The following is a 26325-nucleotide window of genomic DNA, read 5'->3' on the forward strand; positions in this document are numbered from 1 at the left end:
CGCAAACCATTTCCACTCCCCCTCCCATTCTCTAGATGACATGTCCATCATGGGCCTCTTGCACTGCCACAATGATGCCACCCGAAGGTTGCAGGAACAGCAACTCATATTCCGCCTGGGAACCCTGCAGCCATACGGTATCAATGTGGACTTCACCAGTTTCAAAATCTCCCCTTCCCCTACTGCATCCCTAAACCAGCCCAGTTCGTCCCCTCCCCCCACTGCACCACACAACCAGCCCAGCTCTTCCCCCCCACCCACTGCATCCCAAAACCAGTCCAACCTGTCTCTGCCTCCCTAACCGGTTCTTCCTCTCACCCATCCCTTCCTCCCACCCCAAGCCGCACCCCCAGCCACCTACTAACCTCATCCCACCTCCTTGACCTGTCCGTCTTCCCTGGACTGACCTATCCCCTCCCTACCTCCCCACCTACACTCTCTCCACCTATCTTCTTTACTCTCCATCTTCGGTCCGCCTCCCCCTCTCTCCCTATTTATTCCAGTTCCCTCTCCCCATCCCCCTCTCTGATGAAGGGTCTAGGCCCGAAACGTCAGCTTTTGTGCTCCTGAGATGCTGCTTGGCCTGCTGTGTTCATCCAGCCTCACATTTTATTATCTAGGGACTGACATAACAGGTTTTGGTGACATTGGGGACGCTAACCTTGTACAGCCCGTAAAGTGTTACCTGTTCATTACAAGAAGAAACCAAGTTTCGCCAGCGAATGAAGAATCAGAGAAGCAAAATCAATCACTGCCAACCTGTTGAGTCTGACCTGCCCTGAAATCACCGAGGGCACGTTCTGTTCGCCTCTAAATGGGTCTGAACTCAGAAAATAGCCCGAAGTAAACGGCGGGGGAAACAGAAGTTCGAAAGTGAATCTTCCTAGAAAAAATAAATCTGTTTCGGCTCCAAAGTGACATTCAGACACGGTTAGGCGGTAAGAACTCCTGTGTTTTTGTACATACCCACTGACACTGACCTGTTCACCCAACGTCCACCTCCCAGCCTGCAGCAGGCCCCGTTACCACGGAGACCGTTACCCCGGTCACTACCAAGCAGGAAGGGTGGGTGTGCAACCCTAGTGGGACACCAACACCCGCCGGGCACACTGCCAAATGATAGGAACCATCAATATGCGGTGCTTCAATAAAATCATGGTGGGTTAGCGCGGGGGAGAGCGAGATGCTTGGAGCTGCGAGTGAAATATCCGCGCTCTTTCCCACCTTCACCCTCCCCCATAGGCGCAGTGGAGCAGTCCATATTTAAATGATAGCAGAAGAGGTAGTGCTCAAATCTGTGCCACTCTGTTCAGTTTAGCGAGAAAGGAGAAAGTATTAATTCGGAATAGAGCACTAATTCGGCCGAGGGAGGGGGCTGAAAAAAATAAGTGTTAACTCAGGACGGAAGACAGCATTAATTCGGTACAGGCATTAACTCTGCACAAAGTTTAGGAGGGAGCATAAAGTCAGCACAGAGAGCTGGGGGGGGGATGGAATACACAGTAAATCAGCGCAGAGTTTAGGAAAGAACACAAGAGATCACAGACACCGCACAGGAGGGAGTATTAACTCAGCATAGACCAACAAAGATTGCAGGAAAGATCTGAGAGGAGGGTCGAGTACAGGTCAGTACAACACAGCATTTGGTCTGTGCTGCCCGCTTTGCCCAACTCGCAAATATCTTGACATTTGTCGATCCTGATACACGGCGGATCACTGTAAGTATTTCACAGATCTGTAGTAAAGTTATTCGTGCACTAATACAATCTAAGCAATAAAAGCGAGCGGAAGGTTACACTTAACATTGATGCTCCCAAAGATTAGGCAGGGTGGAAGCATTTACTCTTCTGTAAAACTTGCATTTTACTTTAAGACCGTGTATTTACTTTCAATGTAAAGTATCGTGTTAAATCGATGTTGCGAAAATTTAATTCGTACATACAGGTTACTGCTTAAAAAGTGGATAAACTTGATTTAGATTTGATTTGTCTCCGGTGTAGATATTCCCCGAGTTATCCTAGATGTTTTTATTCAATCAGTTGAGATGTGTTATGACAAACCTTTTGGAGAAGGTGGGACTTCAACCTGGGTCCTCTGGCCCAGAGGTAATGATATTACGACAGCATCAATATTCTTACTGTTAGTTCCCTTGGCATTTTTTTCGTCGACCTATTCAGAGATGTTAGGACAAACCTCTGGAGCAGATGCTCTTGTTTCTTCCTACAGTCCAAAGATATCTAGGTTAGGTGGATTGGCCATGCTAATTGCCCGTAGTGTCTGGGAATATGTTGCGTGGGGGCGGAGAGGGAGTGCGGGTGGCGGGTGGTTAGCCGTAGGAAACGCAAGGTTGCAGGGATAGGGTACGTAGGTGGGAGAATCTGGGTGGTTAGGGTTAGGAAAGTCAGTATGGACTTGTTGGGCTGAATGGCCTGTTTCCACACTGTAAGGAGTCTATCAGTCTGTTGGGTGGGACTTGAATCTGGGCCGCCTGACTCAGGTAGGAATGAGAGTCCTGTATCTCAAGAAACCTCTCAACTTCTCCTATTCTTGCCCTTACTCTGTCAGAAAATTTGTATGATTTCCCTTTTGTGAATTCATTCTTACTGTGGATTTTATTATGTGTTTCTAAATGCTCTGCTGTTCCATCATTTATAATTTAACATATGTGAACATTTCCAAAAGACAGATTTTAAGCCAACAAGCCTATAGTTATCTGATTTTTGACTTCCTCCCTTTTTGAGTAAATATGTTACATTGGCAGTTTTCCAAATCTAAAGATTCTTGGAAGATTACCACTAGTCATCTCTGTAATGACGTTCTTTAAAATCCTAGGATGCAATCCATTGGGTCCTGGGGATCTATCAGCCTTTAGCTCAATTAATTTCCCTAGTACTTTTTCTGTGGTGATAATTATTGAGTTCACTTTCCCTCCCAAACATCCCGCCTCCCCAACAAACTCGAGCTAGATTTTCAAAATATTTTTAGAATGCTCTTAATGCACTGTATTTTGGTGTAACCTTTCTGCCGTTTCTCTGTTCCATATTATTCTTTCCCCTTTCTTGTTCTGTAAGAGGCCTTACTTTGATCTGCTCTCCTCCCTTTTATAAATGCAAAGAAGCTCTTGCCTGTTTTTATATTACTTGTTAGTTTTGCCCTCAGTCTCTTTTCTCCCTGTTCAATATGTTTTCATTACCAAAATGTTCCCACTGCTCAGTTTTAGCAGTAATCTTAGCCACATTGTATGTTTTTTTAAAATTTGATAGTAGTTTTGACTTTCATGGTCGACCATGAATGGTTTATCGTCCTCCTAGAATTCTGCTTCCTCGCTTTGCTGTGAGTTATTAATTATTTTCTTCAATATTTGCCTTTATTACTCAACCATCTTTTCTGCTAAACTCCTTTTTCCAGTCCACTCCAGCCTATGTAATTACCCTTCTTTAAGTTTAGCACAGTTGTTTTCAACCTAAGTTTGTCTCTAAAATTGAATGTTAAATTCTACTTTGTCATGGTCACTGTTCTCTAGGAGCTCTCTTACTGATATTTATTACACATTACCAGATCCAAAATAGCTTACCCCCTTGTTGGATCCAAAACTGCCCTGAATACACTGATTCTTCCTTGTGCCTGCTTTTTCATTTTGATTTCCCAATGTGCATAAAGATTAAAGTCACCATGGTTACTGTATCTTTTTTTTGAACACACCCTCATGATCTCTTGATTTATTCTGTCCTACAGCATGGCTACTGTAAGGGGAGCTTATACAGTAGCCCTACCAGGGCCACCTTACTCACTTTATTTGGATTTTACAGAATTTGATCATAGAAATTATGGCAAGAAATAATCTATTCCGTCTTGTACTAACAAAGCTACTCCACAACCTTCCCTTCATTCTTATCCTTTCAAAAAGTCACATACTGCTGAATAGTTTGTATTCAGCTTTGATCTTCCTGTAACCATGCCTCCGTAATTGTAACAATCTCTATTTGTGCTATTAATTCATTTATTTTGTTCCTAATAACGTGTAGATTTAAATAAAAAGACATCAGCTTTACCTTTTTATTAATTTTCCCTATCTCTTTCTCCCTTTTTGCTATAGCGCAGGTTACTCAATTCACCAGTACACTCATCCCAGCAAGATTCAAGTGAATGCTATGGAACCGAAACACCTCCCCCTGTCCCAATACGTATGCCAGTAATGAATCCATTTCTCCATCACCAAGCTTTAAGCCATGCATTAAAGTGTCTTACTTTATTTAACATGAGCTAGTTTGCTTTCATAATCCTGAGATTATTAGCTTGGAGCTCCTAAGTAAACATCCTTTCCAGTTCTATCAGTATTGTTGAACCAGCGTGGTCAATGACGATCAAATCGCTCCTTCCCATACCAATTTCCTCTTCAGCCCTGAAGAGATGTCATTCACCCTAGCGCCTGACAAAAATCACAGCCTTTGGGATTCACACTCTCAGTTACACTGAATAATATCTACTATGAATTGTTTGAGCAAAAACTTAGCAGATAGCGTATAATATGGGGAATGTTGGTGATCTTATTGAAATTCAGTGGGCTGAATGGCCTACATCTGCTGTTGTGTTTATTTCCTCCCACCACATTAATGATTTCCTGTCCCATGGTGTCATGGTCAGTTTGCTCATTCTGTCTGTTGTCCCCAGTCTTTCCCACACAGCTCTCAAGAACTTCATAACTGTTTGTCAGTTGTAAGAACAGAGGCTTCATTAGAGATGCCATTTGAGATCTGTACCTGGCTCACCTACAATTGCACCTTGCTGCCCTTGGTCACAACTAACTTTAATGTCTTTAATGTAAAACTTTTATGTAACTTTAAGTGACACAAACCTGGCGATCACCATCTCTAACAAGAGGGATTCTAACTTTGACCCAAGAACAAAGAACAATACAGTACAGTAACAGGCCCTTCGGCCTTCCAAGCCTGCATGACATGTTTTGCCTTTCCATACAAAAAACTGTCTTCACTTACAGGATCCATACCCTTCAATTCCCTTCCTATTCATTTGCTCGCCTGGGTGCTTCTTGAATTGTGCTATTATATTCCCTTCTGCCGCTCCTCTCACAGCGTGTTCCAGGCACTCACCACCTTCTGCATTAATACGTTGCCTCCAGACTCCGCCCTGTTTTCATGGCTGGCCTTCCATCCTTAATGCTCCATTAGCTTCAGTTCAACCCAATTCTTTAGTGGCTGTATCCTGCCTTGCACTACCTTGTTTCTGCACTACGTTTGTAACTGCTGCGTGCCATTGAGTTGGTGTCCTGAAACTGCAATTTTAAATTCTTTCATAGTCTTTTCTCATCCTTGCTGTCTGCTGTCTTTGTTTCTTTGACTTAGAAAATATGTAAAATAATTAAATACTGGCCAGTTAATGATGGTGATGTAATGGAAAAGCTGCCACTAAAAGCTTTATTGTGACCTCACAGACAACGTGGTGATTTATGGGAAATAACTTATAAATAGATATTTAACAAAACCAAAACAGTTTTTATGTATTGAATACCATGCATTAAAGAAAACATAAACAGAATGAGGACACAGTGAAAATAATTAAGGCACAACACATTTTCAGTTTCAGTAGCACCTTTTTGAGTAGGCTCCAGAAGCTTCAATGAAAGCTAACATGTTACATCTTTTAGTAGCAGCTTCTGAGAAAACATGTACATCTTGCAATATAAATTGAAGATTATTGGGTAAACTGATAATTTTCCTGACAGTTCATACCAGGTAGGAAACTTGTGTATTGTCAAGTTTTATCAATAAACAGTTCAGTGAAGAACATGTAAAAAGGTTACAGCATGGAAAGTGGCCATTCAGTTTGCCATATTTGTGCTGACTGTCTGCAGAATCAATGCAGCTAGTCCACCCCCCCCCCGACTTTTTCCCATAGTCCTGAAATATCTTCACTTCAGATAGTTATCCAACACCCTTAAAGCTGCAATTGTATTACCTCCGTCTCCCATTCAAGCGATGGACTTCAAAACCTTTTTTCAGTTCTGTGTGAAATAGCTTTTTCTGATGCTCTCTTTGTGTCTTTGATATTATCCTTAAATCTATGTGCCTTTTGGCTTTCAACCTGTTGGCCAGTAGAAAATCTCTGTCTGTCTACTCTTAGCAAATTCCTCATGATTATGAAAGTGATAGGAAATAGCATAAATCAGGAAATTAGATGGATGTGTAGCTAAAGCATTAGAGTAACCATGAGTGACTGCAATCTACATATTGTCTGAGTTAATCCAATGAACACCAATGCTGTGGAAGAATAATCCCATTAGTGAGTTTAGATTGATCCAGAAAAACAATGTTTTAGATTGAGTATCATATAATGATAAAAGGCTAAATTAACTATCTTCTGTAAAAGAATCTTCAAGGAATAGTGGCTATGGTATGTAATTGGCTTTGAAAAACTTCTAGTTCAGTCTGAAACTAGAGTCTTTAATCTAAACCAGGGCAACAATGAAGGTATGTGGAAAAAATTAGCTGTGGTGGATGGAAAAATACGCTAAAAATAATCAATAAATAGATGATGGCTAGTATTTAAAGAATTAGTGCTTTGTTTTTTTTAAAAAAAACATACGTTGCTTTTAAGGCAAAAATATCCAACAGGAAAAATGAGAGTGCCACTGATAACAAGGGAGGTTAAAGGTAGTATTGGATCAAAGGAAGAGTCTTATAAAATTGCCAAATAAATTTGTAAGTTTGATGATTGGGAGAATTTTAGAATTCAGCAAAGGGAGAACCAAGAAATTTACGAAGAGAGAGAATAGAACGTGTAGATAAAAATAACAAGAAACAACAAGAAAAATTAAAGAAGTTCCAATAGGTATGTAAAAAAGAGAAGATTAGCAAACACAAATATAGAGAAGGCAGGGGTCGGAAAATTTATAATATGACACTGAAATTGTGGAGCAACTAACTAAGTACTTTCTGTCTGTCTTCGCAGTGGAAGACACAAGACATTTTATAGATTTTTGAAATATCAGGGAGTTGTCAGATATACTGAGCTGGCACAAAAGAGCAGTTGAGACCATAGGCAAATCAGTATTGATCTTATTGACCTATACTCTCTCCACCTATCTTCTTTACTCTCCATCTTCGGTCCGCCTCCCCCTCTCTCCCTATTTATTCCAGCTCCCTCTCCCCATCCCCCTCTCTGATGAAGGGTCTAGGCCCGATACGTCAGCATTTGTGCTCCTGAGATGCAGCTTGGCCTGCTGTGTTCATCCAGCCTCACATTTTATTATCTTGGAATTCTCCAGCATCTGCAGTTCCCATTATCTTTGATCTTGTTATGTGGCAAGACTTGAGAGGCCAAATGGCTTAATCCTGTTCCTATTTCTTTTGTTCTTATAATGTTCTCTCTAATGCAGTCACATCATTCCTATAATGTTGTGACCAGAACTGCACACAGATCTCCAGTTGAGCCTACGCTGTGTGTTATACAGTTCCAGCATAACCTTGTTGCTGTTGTATTCTAATTAATTTGATCAACTTGTTAAAACACACTTCTGAGGCAGCTGGGACTTGAATATGGACTTTCGGGCCCAGAGGCCGGAAACTACCACAACCATATTCTTGCATTATCACCATTTCTGTAGGTATGTTCGCCTTTATCACAAGAGTATTTGGGTAAAGGAGCAAAGAAGACTTGCTTCAATTGTGCACAATAATGGTTAGACCACATTTGGAATATTGTGTACAGTTCTGATTGTCCTTAGAGAAGGGTATACTTGCTGCTTAAGAATTGAAGCAAAGGTTCACCAGACTGATTCTGAACCTTCTGTGTGAAGGAAGAAATCTTTGGAATCCTCTGCCCTAGAGTGCTGTTGAAGCTCGGTCATTACATTTAAGTTAAAGACAGAGATTGATAGATTTCTACTTAGTTATGATATCAAGGGATATGGGGATAGCGCAAGAATGTGGCATTGAGGTAATTGATTAACTATGATAGAATAGCTGATTCATACTGTGTTCCTGAAACTACTTTCAAGTCTCTTTTCAACCTTCAACTAAATAGTGGACGGAGAGTTCAATTAAAGTGAAATTTATAAAAAAAACAAAAGTGCAGAGGTACAGGATAGTGAGGAAATGAATCAGTGTGTAAAGGAGTTGGTTGAAAATATGTACAGAAGAATAGAAAGTAGAATAAGAGAGTGATAATGTGGAAAAAGTCAAAGTTATTTTATCTGAATGCACACAGCATTTGTAACAAGATAGAGGTGTAGACGGCACAAATATGTAAATAAAGGAATGTGATTTCATAGCTATTATGGAGACATAGTTACAGGGTGATCAAGACTGGGAACTCAAGGGCATTTAACATTCCAGAAGAATAAGTGAAAAGGAAAAGGATTTTAGGTAGCTTTGTGACTAAAGGGTATCAATGAGGCGTTGACTCGTGATATAGGTACAGTGGATTATGATGTGGATTCAGTTTTTAGGTAGAAATGGGGAATGGCAAAGGGAAGAAGTCATGGGTGGGAATTGTTTATAGGCTCCCAAAGAGCTGCCTCTTCATAGGACGAAGTATAAATTGGGAAATAAAGGAGGTATGTAAAAAGGGCAGTACAATTTACCATGGATGATTTTAATATGTATGTTGAGTGGACCAATCAGATGTGTAGGAGTGACATGAAAGACAAGTTGATTGAGTCTATCAAGGATTGCTTCTTAGAGCAATATGTTGCAGAACGCACTCTGGAACGGGCTATTTTAGATCACCTAATGTGAAATGATGTAGGATTAATAAACGATTTGTGTAGTTAATGATCCTATAGGGGATAGTGATCACAACATAATAAAATTTCCAATTCACTTTGAGGGAGACCAACTCAAGCCTTGAACCACTTCAATAAGGACAATTTACAGAGCTAGGAAGAACGAGTTGTCTAAAGCGGGCTGGGAATATAAACAAAGGGAAAAGTTAGTAGATGAGCGGTGGCAGACATTTTAAGCAGATAGTTCATTAGGCTGAACAAAAAATACTATTCCAGTCAAAATGAAAAATTTGAAAGGGACCTCGATCAAATCGGTCAATGGGCTGTAAAATGGGAGATGGAATTCAATCTGGATAAATGTGAGGTATTGCATTTTGGTACAACAAGCAAAGGTAGGGCTTATACAATTAATGGTAGGGTCTTGGGTAGTGTTGTAGAACAGAGGGATCTGGAGTTTCAGGTACATGACTGTGTGTCACATATAAACATGGGTGTTTAAAAAGGCTTTTGGCACAGCTGCCTTCATTGTTCTGTCCTTTGAGAAGAGGAGTTGGGAAGTGATGCTGAGGTTGTACAGGATATTGGTGAGGCGTCTTCTGGAATACTGTGTCCAGTTCTGGTCACCCACGTATAGGAAGGATATTGTTAAGCTGGAGAAGGTTCAGAAGAGATTTACAAGGATGTTTCCAGGTTTGTAATGTGAGAGTTGTAAAGAAAGGCTGGATAGGCTGGGACTTCTGTCACTGAAGCATGGGAGGCTGAGAGGGGACCTTTATAGACGTTTATAAAATAATGAGAGGTCTAGATAGAATTAATGGTAGTTGCCTTTTTCCTAGGATGGGGTATTGTCAAGATTAGGGGGCATGTTTTTAAGGTGAGAGGAGAGAGATTTTAAAAAAAGACATGATGGGTAATTTTTTTTACAGGCAGTTGTTTGTGTGTGGAATGAATTTCATGAGGAAGTGGTGGATGTGGTACAATTACAATGTTTAAAAGACATTTGGATAAGTACATGAATAGGAAAGGTTTGGAGGGATATGGGCTAGGAGCAGGCAGGTGGAACTAGTTTAGATTAGGATTATGTTCAGTATGTATTGGTTGAAACATAAGGTCTGTTTCTGTACTGTATGACTCTGAGAAGAAGGATGAGCCAAAGGTGATCAAGGAGAGTATCCAATGAGAAAATAAGATATACAAAGTGGCAAAAACAAGTAGTAGAGCGGAGGATTATGAATTTCTTTAGAAACCAGCAACAGATGACTAAACCTCACAAGGAGGGAGGAAATTGATTATCAAAGCAAATTGCAAGGAATATAATTAGCCAAGAAATAGCAAAGATGTCTGAGTATGTGAAAACAAAGTAACTCAAGTAAGTATGTACTTTGACAAAACTAATGGGACTACAGGCAAACACCAGGACCTGGTGCCTGCATCTAAGGGTTTTAAAAGAAGTGGCTGTGGAGATGGTCAAAAATATTCCAGAACTCATTGGATTCCACAATGTTGCAGTGGATTCGAAAATCACTAATCTAAAGCCTCTCCTCAAGAAGGGAGGAATACATAAAGCAGTAAACTATAGGCCAGCTAGCTTAAGATCTGTCATTGCTTGAGTCTATTATTAGGGGAGCAACGTTTAAGAAAATTTAACTTAATCAAACATGGTTTTGTGAAAGGCAAGTTATATTGACAAATTTGCTAGAGATCTTTGAGGATATTACAAAGCAGAACTGATTAAAACAAACCATTAGAAGTAGTCTATTTGTATTGTCAAAAGGGATTTGATAAGGTGCCACATAAAAGATCATCGGGCAAGTTAGGAACTAACAGTATGGGGGCGTAAAGTTTAGAATGGTTTGTGGATTGTTTACCTTATAGAAGAAAGTCAGAAATAATGTATCTTTTTCAAAATGGAAAGATTTAACTAGCGTAGTGCCACAGGATTAGTCCTATGGTCTCAATTATTTACTATCTATTTTCATGATATGGAAGGGGTGGTAGAGTTTAATATATCTAAAATTTCACGTGATGCAGCACAAGTTGTGAAGAAAACACAACAAATAGACAAGTTGAGTGATTGGAAAAATCATTGGCAGATGGCGTTTAATATCAGAAAGTGTGGGGTCATAAACTTTGATCAACTTCCGCTTGAATTGATATTCATGTGAAATGTCCTAATGAGCGTTCCCCTCTTGCTCTAAATTGAGAGCAGTGCTTTCATCCTCGGAGTACGGTGACTTACATTTATTATGTGAAATTTTAAAAAAAATGTTATTTTCATATCTGAGTTACTCAGATTAGTATAATAGTTATGTTTCAGTACTTGTAGTTTCAATTCAGGTAATTTGTAATCAACTTGTGTGATTTTACATTGTAATCTCTGCAGGAAAACTGGAACTTGTGTAAATGCATCAATCGATCATCCAATTAAAAGGGAGTCCAGAAATGCCACAAGTGAAATGTGAAACAAGTTCTTTAAGTGAAGTTACATCTGAGATTTCAAATCTTGACGACTTGACTATCTCACGGAAGACACGCACCGATCAGAAGGATCTTGCTTTACATCGTGAAAAGACAGGCTACCCTGACTATGTCTATAAGATTTCAGCTGACATATTTCAGAGCATACATGTTGAAAAACCTCCCTCCAGAAGACTTGTAAACTATGAAAAAGATCCAGAAATGACCATCCCAGAAATCAAAGATGAGAAGTTCCAACGCTGGGTGTATGAGTTAGCCTTCAGTGCCCTGAAATGTAAGTAAAACAAGTGAAAAGATTCTTTGAAAACAAAAGGGTCATAAGTACCAGAAAATACATGGGTGGGAAATAAAATTAAGAGAAATGGGAAAATAAATTCAAAGAAGGAAGTTCTCAATCTGAAGAAGAACATAGGTTCAGCTGGTGCAATTTTGAGTACGTTATTTAATGTTTGCTATATTTTATCATAAATACAATATGTATAATAGTGTAATGAGAAAGTGTGTAAAAAAATGGGATGACCAGTAATTATTTGTATGAAGACCCTTCGAGGTGAGTGACCATAATATGACAGAATTCTTCATCAAGGTGAGGATGATGTAGGTGATTCTGAGACTAGTGTCCTGAATTAAAAAGAGGAAACTACAATAGCATGAGATATGAGGTATGAGTTGGCTATGATAGATTGGCGAACATTATTTAAAGGGATGCGAATGGAAAGGCAGTTGCAGACATTCCAAGAGTGACCTGAACTGAAACAATTATTCATTCCTGTCTAACACAAAAGTAAAATGGGAAAGGTAGCTGTTCCAAGGCTTATATTTGTGAGGGGATAGAGATTGGCGGCAAAAAACAACAGACCTGAGAAGTATGAGATCTAAGGAAGAGGCATATAAATTGAAGAGAAGTAAAACAACCGACCTTGAGGTGTGGGAGCATTTTGGAGTTCACCTAATGATTGTCCCAAGGTAGAAGCAGGTCCTGAAAAGGTTTGTCCTTCGCTTATCCATTGTGTTCTTGTTGCAAATGAGCCTTTAGCTATTTATTAATTGTTTGTGTTGATTTACTTTGTTTTAGTACTTTGTTTCCTGGCATCAGTCTTAAACTTGCCTTTTAACAATGTGTGTTGATGTATGTTTGCCTTATTAATCTAATTGTATAGAAACGAAAAATTAAAAGCACTGTGTACTCAATTGTACATGTTATAAGGCTACCTACTAAAAAAACACCTGTTCAAGTTAGAAAATCCCAGTAATCCACCCTAATTGTGCAGTTCTGTTGTTGAGTTTTTCACTTTGCTGTTCACTGAACAATCTCTGAAATTTGAATATCCTTGTTTCTTAGTGACTGTAACCAAATGTACTACAGCATGTCGAGTGGATAGCACTTTTAATTTTAACCATAAATGCTGATTTGCGTTCTGAATCGACTTATACAGTGTAACATTTGTTTGCTGCTCCATAATAATTGGAGATGTTGACTTACAAATGTGCTAGAATCCTGAGGTGACCTATTTTTCAGTCTGTTTCAAGAACTGCTTATGCAGCATTTTTAGCTCCTTAATACTTTTTACATTCTTATTAAATTTGCCAATACTGTAATTCACTTGTATCTACATTTTGTCACATTTACCATTTGTATGGGGTGAATTTTAGGAAAAATTGACAATTTCAATCAGTTTCATGTAGGTTTTCTTCCTATGTGCTCTAATGAGATTTTTCATGCAATCCTCTGCAGATGCCCCCATTATGCATACACATCTTCTGTATGGCACCATGCTGTTGCTGTGTTGCATTCATTCACCAGCTGCAAAAGTACTCACCGCTTCCAGGACTTTGAAATTCCTGCTGTTAGCACCATTTTTAATGCAGCCTGCCACAAAAATACTCTTGCTGTTTCCTCCTGTGAGGGAAACTGAAAAAAACATAGCTTCGAAGGGTTCATAGCTGGCATGGATGAAACTTCATAAGAAACAGAAGATCATGTTTGTAAATGTATTGACCGACTAATTGTAACTGCAGCTGTGAAAGTCAAGCTACACAGGCTACCCATCCTTGGAACTATACCACTGACTTAGGGAGTTTGGTGTTTCCATAATGCCCAATGTAATATAACATCTTGTTGTTGTTGAATGTGGGTGCATCACAAGATAGATAATGCCTTCAATAGTTGAACATATTAATTTAAAAAATTGGAACCTTTATTGTGTAACCAGAAAAGCAAGAGAAAAACAAATTAAAGTAAGCTATATTTGAACAAACAAGCTGCTTGCCTTTCAAGCAATAACTAATTTACAATTAATGAATGATAATTGCACCCGAAACAGGTATCAAAGATGTCCTGTTTGCCATGCTGTGCCCAGCATTGGATGGCTCTATTATGCTGAAAATGATGTTTCCCCTTCTCAGTAAGCTCTGCTGCCTTTCGCCCAAGTCATCAGCATTAATCACATCCAATTGTTGTTTGCTCAAGTCGTGCAGTGCACAACATAAGGATTACATGACACACTCACCTGGACCATACTGCAAGGTTCCCTCCGACCAATTCAGGCATCGGAACATCATCTTTACAAGGTTCACATCTGTTCTATGACAGGGCTGGCAGAAGAATAGGCTGCATCTATGCTAGGCCTCAGTCTGGAGATTGCGTAATGGATTCATCAGCCATGTTTGCAGCGAGTAGACCTGGTCTCCCAGTAACTGTCTTTTTAGGGTATCCAGCCCTTGCATTGAAGTAGGAATCTGAGTTCTCAAGGATACAAGTACTATATCAGGGTGATACAGACTTTTAAGATGTGGTACCAATGATCACTGATGACTTGAACTTTGATGGAATGAAATCTTTTCTATTGATGAATCTAACCACGTGATATGGCACATTCAACGTAATGTGTTCAGTGTGTAATACTTCGCTATTTTGGCAAAGCCTGCTGACTGGGTTGTGGCACTGATACCATCATGGGGAAATGAGGAAAGAAAGTCAGCATCTTATGAGTATAACTTGTTGAGCTGGATGAACACAGCAGGCCAGACAGCATCCGAGGAGCAGGAAAGCTGACGCTTCAGGTCTGGACTCGAATATGTTGTCCAATGCTAACAGTTTAAGATGAGAGGAAATTGGCTCAATGCTCTTGCATAGTGTATGAAACCTTGGATTGTGTGTGAATTGTGGCCTATAGGTGACATTTTTAAGGTCACCAGTCATTACTACTGCTTCACTGCATGACTATGATCAATTTGACCAGGGACATGGTAAAGCTTGCTTTGTGGTCAGAATGTGCATTTCACTGCAACCGTTTTACATGCAGGATTCTATGGTTTCAGGTGCCTTTAACAAGTACTGTGTAAGTGATTGATGAGAGTAAATTCCCCTTGAAGGGCTTTACATTGCTCGGAAGTAGAGTCCTCAGACAGTAAAGAAAAACTTACTCTGCTGACTGTGTCTGTTGTGGCAGCTGCTTTTCATTTCCATTATACATTTGCATTTCAGATAAGGATGGAAAGCAACACAGGTCATGCTTTGCAGAGTGAGTTGTACACTCAGCCTATCAATCTGGGTAACTCTCTGAACCATGCGTTCCCTGTTGACCTCAGCAGTTCTGGATTTCCAAACATTCCCACCCAACTCTTTTTAAATCCTTATCTCCGAACATTAAGCTAGAACCACAGGCCTACTGATTAGCTATGCCAATCATCACGATATGCTGTCCCCAATCTCCTGCCTTCTTTCAAAGCCAAGGTGATAGTTACCAGTGATGACGTTCCACCACACCCCCACCTTGCAGTAACCCATGCCTTCCATTGTCTTCCTCCCTGATGTATTGAATTGCCCCCATTATTGTTTCCTACACATCCCAGCTTGCTGCCTTCAATCCCCACAATTGACTTCCCTAGTTTTCCTACCATGGAAGTGGTCCATGTTAACTTCTTTGGTTTTCATTGAACAGACTCACACACTGACCATGGCCCACTCTGCTGTCTGACCTTAGGGTATCACCGACTTTGTTTCTCTCTTGCTTTTCTAGTTAAACAATAAAACTTGCAATTTTTAAAAAATTAATATGTTCAACTAGTTGAAGGCATTGTCTATGCCAGACCCCTCACTCATCCCTGATCAGCTCCCCAACTGACTTATCATTAATCTCCTAATTGGTTGCATTGGACCTAGAGGACTGATTGTAGCCACTCCGCACACTCTATTCATATAGATTGCTCCAAGTGGCTAAGTGACCATTTACCAGCCCCTGGACCTAGATTAGATGCTGCCCTTGATAGATTCTAGTGTGACCCCTGACTAACTGATGACCATTCCCCTTGTCTTGCCTGAGAATTCATCCCTTTAGACATTGAAATGTGACATTTGATTAAAGCTTATTCAGTCTGTTTGCTGTGTAAGCTGCTGGCACATGGTTCAGGTTTGGCATTGATGTGGCACAGAGCAGTAAAACAACATGTCCACCCCATTAACTGCTGCTGACATCGCTGACAAGCAGCCTGGCTTCGTGTCTGCCTAAAGCCCAGGTAAAACAGAAGTACCGTGAGCATTTAAATTTTGAATGTGGTGGCAAATCACAGTAAAGCAAGGCAGAGATGCTATGAGCATCCAAGTAGGCACCAAATGAGTGAACTAAACCCTAAGGTGTACCTTACCAGTGCTGTCACTGCATTATAATAAAAGCTTTTGGTACACTCAAGTGCAGCATTGAAGTGAATAACTTTTTTCTAAGTGAATTATGCATTGATGATGTGATGGGGCTGATGCCAATCTCTATGGATGGAGAATGCAGGTTGTCACTATCCCTGAAGCATGCTGTGAGGTGTTGTGGACAGCTGGCCACAAGATCCAGAGGAGCAAGTAGCAATCTTGGACTTCCCAGTATCTGCCTAGATTTGTGATTAAAACAATCTAGAGGGTACTCTTGTGAAAGTTGATGCTGATTTCACTTTTGGTGCTGATGTAGATTCAACAGCAGCATGTATTTCACATGTGCCATTGGTACCGAGTTCTATTTCTAGCATTGCAGCGAGGAACCTTATCAAAATTAATGCCTCCACCCTGTCCCAATCTAAGTTAGCAACTCTATTGGGTTGTTGTTTTCTTCTTTCTTTGTGAAGGGTTTATAAAATGTTTCAGTGTTAATTTCTTACTTTCAAAGCTACTACCTTTTTTTATTTATGTTATCTATTTATATGGAATGTTTCAGAATGCACCATTTTGGGTTTGAAGATGACAGCATTACAGGAGATTCCTTCGCAGGTTTACAAGCCAAAATACAATTTTATATTCACGATATGAAATACTTGCCATTGTTAAGCTGCGTTCTAGTAAAGTTTTACATTGAGCTTGTTTAACTTTACTCTTTAAGGTAAACAGCTAGATTTTATTTTCAGCTGTCAGTATAACCTTTCTATATACCATTGAGCAAGCAGGCCTTTTCTTTGTTCTGTCAATCTATAGAAAGTGAGGTTTTCAAAAGTGAATTGGTTCATTATCTATCTGAAAAGGGAAAAAAATAGAATGTCTACAGGGAGAAGGTAAGGTGTGGCAATAGATGAATTGCTCCTTCAGATGGGAAACGTATACATAGCAGGTTGAATACTTTACTTCTGTGCTGCAACTAGTTTATTATACTTTTGAAATGTCACTAAATCTTCAGGCATGCACCCCACTGGACAAACTCTCCAAGGAGGTGTAATTTTTCTTGTTGTGTTTTTAAAAAAAACCTCACCTATAAATAAAAATGTGAGAACAAATGAAAATTTCCAACAGCTCTGCACTGGGGAAGCCAACATAGGAAGAGGCATGTGTAGGTTTGCAGATTAAGTCCTTCGCAACCAGCAAAAAAGCCACATGAAAATGGTAATGGGGTTGGGAAACTGTTTCTCGAGCAAAAAAAAGTCACCACATTGTAATCCAATTCACATTCCATTGGGAATTAAGGGTATGGTCCCTGAAAATGGCTATTTTTTAAAATTAGTTGCTGTAAGCCACAAATGAAAATACTCTCAAATGGTCTGTTTTCAGAATTGTAAAAAAATTGGATTGAACCCAAATAACTGTGTAATGTTGTTGCATCAATGTGATTGTTGGTTATCATTGTTTCCCTTCGACAGATCAAGATGTCTTAGAAGAGATATTGATTAACAGCTGCTTTTATCCAACTCAGCAAATCGTAAGTGAGCGTTCTTTAAACTGAAATATTTTTTGTATGATAAATGCCTCTTCTAACATTGTAATATGGTTGGTTGTTTAAAATCCAAACAAAATTACTAAAAATTACAGCGCCTTTGAATTAATTTTGCCATTCCTGATCACTTGTTCGGTAACTGCACAATATAGTTATACATCAGGTTGTACATAACGCAAAGATTGTGGAGTAATTTGTAACCTGTTAATGGTACACCGCTTCATGGCTACATTAACCTGCATGGTAATGTGGCATGCATGTTAACCTGCACTGGAATATATGTTTTTAGGCATCCGCTTTCAGTTTATTTTGGTTGATGGACTATTCAACTGTGGAGATAATACTCCTCTTTCAGATTCACCCACAAGAATAGCTATATGGACTAGATATTGGAGGCACTGCAACAAATCCTTTTCTTTGATCACAATATATCTCTTTATTGCCAACTGTCCATGGCTGACAAAGATTGTTGGCAATGTGTGGTGTAGCTTTTTATATTCCACCAATTCCTGCCTGTTTTAACAATTCTAGCATTGGTGACTGTGCCAGTAGGTCCAAGTCTGTGTTCGCTGTGCAGTTCTGTCTGCAAACATTTCTTAAATCTTTCTAGCTCTCATTTCTTCTTTTAGAACACTTTTAAAACCTGCTACTTTGATCAACTTCTAATTATCTGCCGCAGGACCTCTTTCTATATGGCTCGGCAACAAATCTTGTTTTAACAAATCTTGAAGCACCTCAGAATGTTTAGTTATGTTAAAGTTGCTCTCGGAATACAAGTTAATTATGGTGTACTTATGTGAGTTACTTTGTTTGCCTGCAATTGTTGTTCAAAAAGAAGGATTAAGCAATTCATTTCAATTGGGATTTGTTCTGATTGGCAGCTTTCTTGAATTTAACAATTGCTTAAACCAGTTTGTTCCCAGTTGCTTTGTAGCATTTATCAAACTATTTAGTTCTGAACTGAGGTGGCTATTTGAAACTTTGAGGGGAAGATTGTCACCTGTGTGTTTATCTATAGACCGAGATACACCAATGTTACATGGTTTATAGCCTGTGATTAAAGGCAGTAGAGTCAAACTTGTGACTAATGATTGAGCTTGTTCATATCAGTTATCTCAGTGGGGTTGAGTACGCACTAAGCAAAATATGTATACCAGAACAAAACAATACTTGATCAGATGTTAACATTTTAGTGTTCTACAATTTGATGCACAAAGTTTCTCTTGTTACGCAATTTCTGAAGGCTATTGAGAAATTTGAAGCTGATCCTGTTAAGCAAATGTAACTTTGCATTTTGCCATTATTAACATTCCCTGCTAACAATCTCATAAACCTCCAGAGTATAGATCCTTTTGTATTATTGCAAAAATATAGTTTATTCATGGAAAGTTACCCATTAGTATGCACAAAGGGTCCTTAATCCATTCCATGCAGTCTTTGCAGAGTGAAAAAATGCCCACAAATGGCACTGGTAGTTTCATAGCCCACAGAAGTACAACAGCAGTTGCAAAATAAAGGCATTTTTAACTCGTGCAGGAAAAATATTTACAAATATTTTGACGCAGTGGGGGTCTGAGAGCTAAACCCTGTTATACTCTGGCAGAAAGATGAGGATCTTTTACCATTGCACTTTAATAGCAGTTGCCACAAGCTTTAGTAGTCACTCAGCACGTAGTCGTGGACCTTGGGATGTATCAGTCTATAACATTCAGTGGAGGACAGTGCTTCTTCGCTGGAAGATTAACAGGCTTCTGGCAAACCAAAGGGCGTCTTTCGCTGTGTTGATGGTCTTCCAAGTGTAGTTGAAGTTGGTCTTGGTTTGCATTCCAGGGAACAGCTCGTAGAGCACAAAGTCTTGTGTCACAGAGCTATTTAGGATGAACCTTGACAAAAACCACTGTATCTCTCTCCAGACCTTTGCAAAGGCACATTCCAGAAGGAGACATGTGACAGTGTCTTACCCCCACTGCAGCTGCTTCGAGGGCAGCATGTGGTGGGTCACACAGACCAGGAATGCATGAAGGATCTCACAGTGCCCTTCTCACCACCAGCCAAGCTATGACCCCAACATAGAAGAAACCGATCATCCCGGGCATTGTGCATTTTGATTGTCCTACCTCTAAAGCATGAAGATTCTTTCTTACATATCTGACCAAGGCTGCATAACGTATTTCAGTTCTGCTTTCACTAAAACCTTCTCTAATTGCAACAAGATTTTCTTTTTCTACTCCAACCCACTCATGAAAAGGATCAAAACATTATTTGCCTTCCCAACTGCCTGCTGTGTTTACATACTAACTCTTCCATGTTCCTTGTATGAGAATATTCAAGTCTCTCCAAATGTCAACATTTAGAAGTTTCATGCTTCTCTAAAGGATATTCAGGTTATTTATTTCTAATCCCAAAATAAATAGCACTCACTTCCCAAAATTGTACTCTACCAGCCACCTTACTGCCAACTTAATTAACCTCTTTATATGTCTTTGCAGGATCTTTTGGGTCCTCCTCTCAGCTTTCATTACCACCAAGCTTGTATCGTCAGTATACTTAAATATATTAATCTTGGTCTTATGGTCTAGTCATTAATCTTGATTATAAATAGTTGAGAATTGAGTACTCATCATTGTGGCACTTCAGTTACAGTCTGCTACCTTGAAAGTGTTTATTTATTCCTGCTCAGTCTTTGGTTAGCCTATCCTTATTAATGTATTACTTCAACTTTACGCATCCTTGTCTTGCATGTTCACCCTCTATGTTGCTGTTAATCAAATTCATTATGGAAATTCAAGTATGTTATGTCTACCTTTTTTTATTTATCTGCTTCCTTTGTTATATATTCAATAACAGCTCTAATAAATTTGGTAAATATTATTTCTTCAAAAGAAGTGCTGATATTGTTGGATCAGTTTATGATTTTCTAAGTGCATTAACACTTCTTTAATAATAGATTTCAGCATTTTTCCTGACAACTGATATTAGGCAAACTGACTTGACATCCCTGTTTTCTCTCTCCCTCTTTTATCGAAAGCCAGTATTACAACTTCCTGTCCACTGAGACCATACTAGATTCTAGCAGATTTTAAGAAATTCTAGTATGAATGGACTGTGGGTGGCCAGTAAAGTGGCTCAATCTACGGAAGAAACATTTATAACACTGGTGAGGATGAGAACCAGGCTGGGAAGTTGGGTAATTGGCAGAATATCTTTCTCTGCGTTTACCATCTCAACAAAAGCATCAAATACAGAATTGAAGTCTGTTGGGAACACCAGTGCTCCATTTTTCATTCTGCTTCCCACTCAAACTCATCCACAGAATCACAGAATAGTTACAGCATGAAAGAAGGCCACGTGACCCATTGTGTCTGCATTGGGCCTCCGAATGAAGACCTCATTCAGTGCCGTTCTCCTGCCTTTCCCACACAACATCGAGGGCCGAAGGGCCTGTACTGTGCTGTAATGTTCTATGTTAACCCTGGCACATTGTCATTTGAGAAGGAGCAATCTGACTCCATTTTGAATGCTGTCACTTAACATATCTCCTCCACACTCTCAAGTATTGGAATCTGGAACCTAATCATGCACTCCAGAAAAAGTTCCAGCCTCTGCTTTGATTAGAATGCATCTTTTCTTAAGAGGTGCACATTGGCATAAACTCATCTAGGCTGGCTTCAAGTGGAGTGCATCATATAAACTTAAACTCCTTGTTTGATGTGTAGCTACCCAAGACCGTGTATGGTGTTGGCTACTTGCAGCAATAACGCAAATACACAGACAGCATGAAGTCATTATACTGTCTGTGCAGGACAGAACAGGGGCTGTAGCACAGGTTTTTGCTACATTGACCATTTTAGCATGTAATTAAATATAGCCCCCAAGGACACTTTTTTATAATGATGATCCCAAACCTTCACAACTCTCAATTGCCTACTGATATCAATACAAAATTCTCATTACTCCTTTATTTTATCCCCTTTACTTACAATAGGATTCTGTAATCCAAGATGGAGGTTGGGGAAAAAATTGTGGCTATAAGAGCTGCTTCTTTTATTTTTAAGGTGTTTTCAGTGTTGGAGCTGATTTCCTCGTTTTTTTGTATCAGTAATTACTGTTTTATCAGATGTTACATTGTTTTGGAACTTTGAAGAATAAGATCAAAATAACGGCACGTTACGAGAAGGCAGAAGCGAGGGGGAGAGGAAGCAGGGATCACGTGAGACGTGAAATAAATGAGCAGTAAACCTGCACATCTGTGTGACCCAGCTCAGTGAACCACACAGTTGACTACCCCCTGCTGTTCAGTTTCAAGTATCTCTGGACATGGGAGTTTGTTCTAAGAAAAATAAACAAACCATGAAATTCATAGCTGATGTTGGAGAACCTGTGCAAGGTAACAGCTAAATGGTAGTAGGGACCAAAGGGGCAATGTGTTCATGCTGAGGGTGGTGTGTGCATGGAATGAGCTGCCAGAGAAAGTGGTGGAAGGGGTACAATTGCAACATTTTAAAAGGCATCTGGATGGGTATATGAATAGGAGGGGTTTGGAGGGATAAGAGCCAAATGCTGGAAAATGGAGCTAAAATAATTTGGAATATCTGATCAGCATTGACAAGTTGGACTGAAAGGTTGATTTCCATGATGTACAAATCTATGGCTCTAAGTAGTTATAGGAAGGATATTATTAAGCTGGAGAGGGTTTAGAAGAGATTTACTAGAATGTTGCTGGGTATGGGAGGTTATAAAGAAAGACTGGATAGGCTGGGACTTTTTCAATGGAGTGTAGGAGATTGAGAGGTGACCTTTTGGAAGTTTATAAAATCATGAGAGGTATAGATTGGTTAATGGTAGATGTCTTTTACCTAGGATGGGATATTTCAAGACTGGGAGGGGTGCACTTTTTAAGGTGAGAGGAGAGAGAGATTTAAAAAATAACACGAGGGGCAATTTTTTTTTTACACTATATTGTTAGCATGTAGAATGAGCTTCCTGAGAAATTGGTGGATGTGGGCACAATTACAACATTTAAAAGACATTTGGATAGGTACATGAATAGGAAAGATTTGGAGGGATATGGGCCAGGAGCAGGCAGGTGGAACTGGTTTAGTTTGGGGATTATCTTTCACACGGTCTTCTTAGACCGAAGAGTCTGTTGCTGTGCTGTATGACTCTATGACGTAACTAAAAACATTTTGCTTTTTTCCTTGTCTTTTTCTAATTTACAATTTTAGAGAAATATGAAACATGGTATTTCCTTTTAACTTAATTAGAAGGCTTTTGTTTAGAACCCTCTCAGAATTCCGAATAAATAACCCTGGCATTAATTCCACCATTAACATTATTTATAATGCTCTCAAGAAAGTGACAGAATTATCCCCTCTAAAAGATTGATGATTTGTGGTAATTGTGCAGCTAGTCTGCACTCTAGTTTTCCAGGGAATTGTGAGCAGTAGGTTAGAAAAATCTATTTTAAGTTAGGTTTGAAACCAACATTAACTGATGACATGAAAATCATTCTCGCATTGTAAAGGTCCTGCATAGTAAGCATTAAATTTCCAACACCTGGAAATGAAAGAATGCTATTTTAATCAATTTTTTCATATAGCTCTCTTCTTGAATGCTGTAAGTGGAAAAGTAAAACATATCCTGTATTGCACTGGCAAAGAGTGACTTCAAAATGGGAGAAATTAGAATATAGAGCATAGAACATTACAGCACAGTACAGGCCCTTCAGCCCTCGATGTTGTGCCGACCTGTCATACCAGTCTGAAGCCCTAAGTTAGGGCTCATGTTAAGGTATGAGCGGATTTGAGATTGTTCAAATTACAGTAAATTCTCTCCAATTTATTTTTTAGTGTGATAGCAATAACTGAAACATTTCTTCCCATTTTATGGGAAGAGGGAACATTTGTCCTGTTCTAAGGAATGGTCACTGGGCCCAAAACGTTAACTGATTTCTCTCCACAGATGCTGCTGAGCTTTTCCAGCAATTTCTGTTCTTGTTTTGGGTTTCTAGCATCTGCAGTTCTTTTAGTTTTTACATTTGCCCTTTTACATTTAGTTTGATTTGAGTTTGCAAATGATGGCTAGCTGAAGTGGTAGTGTCTGCTGTTAGGTAGCACTGCTGTCCCTGTACCACACTGAAGAGTAGCAAAGGCAGGGCTGGACTCACCATGTGAAATAAATGGTCCAAATAAAATACAGAGCAACAATTATTCTAGTACAAATTACCCTTATCCTTTCAAAACCAAAAAAAACACTCAATTTAAAAGGCGGAAGTTGAGGCAGGTCTCTTTTACCTAAGAACTGAATTCCCACGTGAACCTAGCCTCTTGATTTGCATTTGACTGACTGTGTGATTTAAAAACGTATTTTTTTTTAAGAAACGTAACCTATTTCCCTACTCAACCTGTTTGGAAATGTTATTACACATCTCTGGAGCAAGTGGGACTTGAGCACACATCTCTTGAACCCAGCACCTCCACCCCTGTACCATAAGAGGACCCCAAAATGTTAACCTGAGAATCTGGATTATAAACCCAGTGGAAAGATATAAAACAAACTCAAAATTGTAAAACTTGTAGTCAGTTGCAAGTAAACATCAGAAACTGCAGTGAAAAAAGTGTTTTTGACTGGTCGCACTGATCTCCACAATTTTTTTTAAAAGAGCAGGGCACTGAAGTTAGACTCCTTTCCCATGTCACTCCAGCAGCCTGTTGCATTGCCAGAAAGCAAGAAATGTTTTTGGAAGATGGAAATCATTTTAAAATTTTGTGTTGTGCTGATGAACTGATGTGACACAAGTGGCATACAGCTGATTACTAATACACCGAGAATCTACTCTACAGGTCGGCACAACATCGAGGGCTGAAGGGCCTGTACTGTGCTGTAATATTCTACGTTCTATATTCTAATTTCTCCCATTTTTGAAGTCACTCTTTGCCAGTGCAATATAGGATATGTTTTACTTTTCCACTTACAGCATTCAAGAAGAGAGCTATATGAAAAATTGATTAGAATAGCATTCTTTCATTTCCAGGTGTTGGAAATTTAATGCTTACTATCTACTCTAAAAACAAAAATCTTCTCAAACCTTTGGACATCTTGGCTATAATCTAGTTTCAAGATCAGATTATCTCATATTGCTTACAGAGGTCCCTGTTAAAATCAGGCAGCTCAGAGGCTGCTGTGAGGAAACTGGAGCACTGGCAAGTGCATTGGCAGTAAATGTGGAGCTGGAAGAGCACAGCTGGTCGGACAGCTTCCGAGGAGCAGTAAAGTCAACATTTTGGGCCAAAACCCTCCATCAGGACTAGCTGTCTTTTCCATTTCCACATTAATTGATTTCTAGTTTCCAGCATCTGCAGTCCTTACTGTCTCCAAGTGCTTTGGCAGATTTAGGGAGGGGATTGTGATGGGTAGTGAGTCAACCTCAGGCCTGAGATGTCAGGTTTCCCTGTGCAGCTTGGAGCATCAATCCTGCTTCAGTTGGTTCACTGGGAAACATGGAAAACATTAAAGGTGTAGAGTCACCACGGTCACTTTTAGCCCTGGATTTGGATTCTGTAAAGATTGGTTTTGGGGAGAAGCCACCACTCCTCTTTGCTCAGCCCTTGGGTAAAAATAAGTCCTAGACTGTAATGACATAACTGGGGCTTAGCCCATACATTTAAAGGACACTGCCTGCTTCAACTATCAATCAGAGTAAAAAAAACCAATACCACCATTTAAACCTTACATTAATACTACAGGAAAGGATTCCTGTTTTTCATAATTAACAACAATGTATGCATGTACACCAAAAGCTGTTCTACAATGTTACTACACACAGCAGAAATCCTCCTTCTGGCCTTATTGTTTAAATGTTTTTCCCTTGCATCCATTTTGCAAAGGCTCTTACAAATATATTGTTCAAACAGATATTCTTCATTTGTAAGCCAAAACATTCCATTTCAGCAGACAATTTGACTGTAAGAGCCATTAAATCTGGTCCTCACTCAAAATGCTACTTGTTCATATTCCAGAGAGTCATTGATTGTAAGCAGGGAACCAGAGCCCAAAGTAAATGAGGGATGAATAGCAAGAAATACAAATGCAGATAGTGAGGGTTTAAAACAGAACATCTTAACTAAAGTGATTTTTGGTCCTCTAGTGAGTTTGACTGTGGAATTAATGGGAAAAAGGAAATAGCAGAACTATTAAACAGAGATTTTATGCCTCTCCTTAGAAGAAAACACAAATAACAACCTCGTAATATTAGCTAGTAAAGGAGTGAAATGGATGGAAAGATTTAAACCATTTGCAATCAATCAAGAAAGAACAGTGAGAAAATCATTAGGTTGATATGGTCAGTAAGAATTACACAGGTGGGAGACCATGCCTGAGTGTAATAGACTCACATGGTAAGCTCTGGGAAGTTTTTCTAAATTGTAAATGCAGATTAAAGTCAGACTCTGACACGGAACTAATAACTTTAAAGTAAATTAGATTGCCTTGTTAAGTTGGGGACTGCCTGGGAATGGCAGTTATCAGCTGAAAGTATTTGGTTTAAATTCTGTTAATTACTATAACTGGAAAATAAATCAGCTAGTAACTCATTAGAGACTCTGTATAAGAGACAGTTTGGTAATTTTTGCCACTGGGTTTATAATCCAGGTTCTCAGGGTAACATTTTAGGGTCCTCTTATGGTACAGGGGTGGAGGCGCTGGGTTCAAGAGATGTGTGTTCAAGTCCCACTTGCTCCAGAGATGTGTAATAACATCTCCAAACAGGTTGATTAGGGAAATAGGTTACGTTTCTTAAAAAAAATACGTTTTTAAATCACACAGTCAGTCAAATGCAAATCAAGAGGCTAGGTTCACGTGGGAATTCAGTTCTTAGGTAAAAGAGACCTGCCTCAACTTCCCTGCAACTTCCGCCTTCAC

At 39.4% G+C, this 26325-nt stretch overlaps 1 protein-coding gene across 2 annotated transcripts in view; it reads left to right on the forward strand.

Annotated features, from left to right (window-relative positions):
* Positions 1 to 541: 541 nt before the first annotated feature.
* Positions 542 to 26325, forward strand: part of LOC125461163 (putative methyltransferase NSUN7) — a 115404-nt gene continuing 89620 nt past the window's right edge. The window contains exons 1-3 of one of the 2 annotated variants that reach the window (XM_048549755.2): positions 542 to 938; positions 11127 to 11495; positions 17333 to 17391. In XM_048549755.2, the coding sequence (XP_048405712.1) occupies positions 11147 to 11495; positions 17333 to 17391 (408 nt within the window). In that variant the 5' untranslated portion in view covers positions 542 to 938; positions 11127 to 11146. Of the gene's footprint in view, positions 939 to 1283; positions 1719 to 11126; positions 11496 to 17332; positions 17392 to 26325 lie in introns of those variants that run through there. The other variant, XM_048549672.2, reaches the window with a different exon arrangement.

Source organism: Stegostoma tigrinum, chromosome 1 (genome assembly GCF_030684315.1).
Source record: "Stegostoma tigrinum isolate sSteTig4 chromosome 1, sSteTig4.hap1, whole genome shotgun sequence".
NCBI lineage: Eukaryota > Metazoa > Chordata > Chondrichthyes > Orectolobiformes > Stegostomatidae > Stegostoma > Stegostoma tigrinum.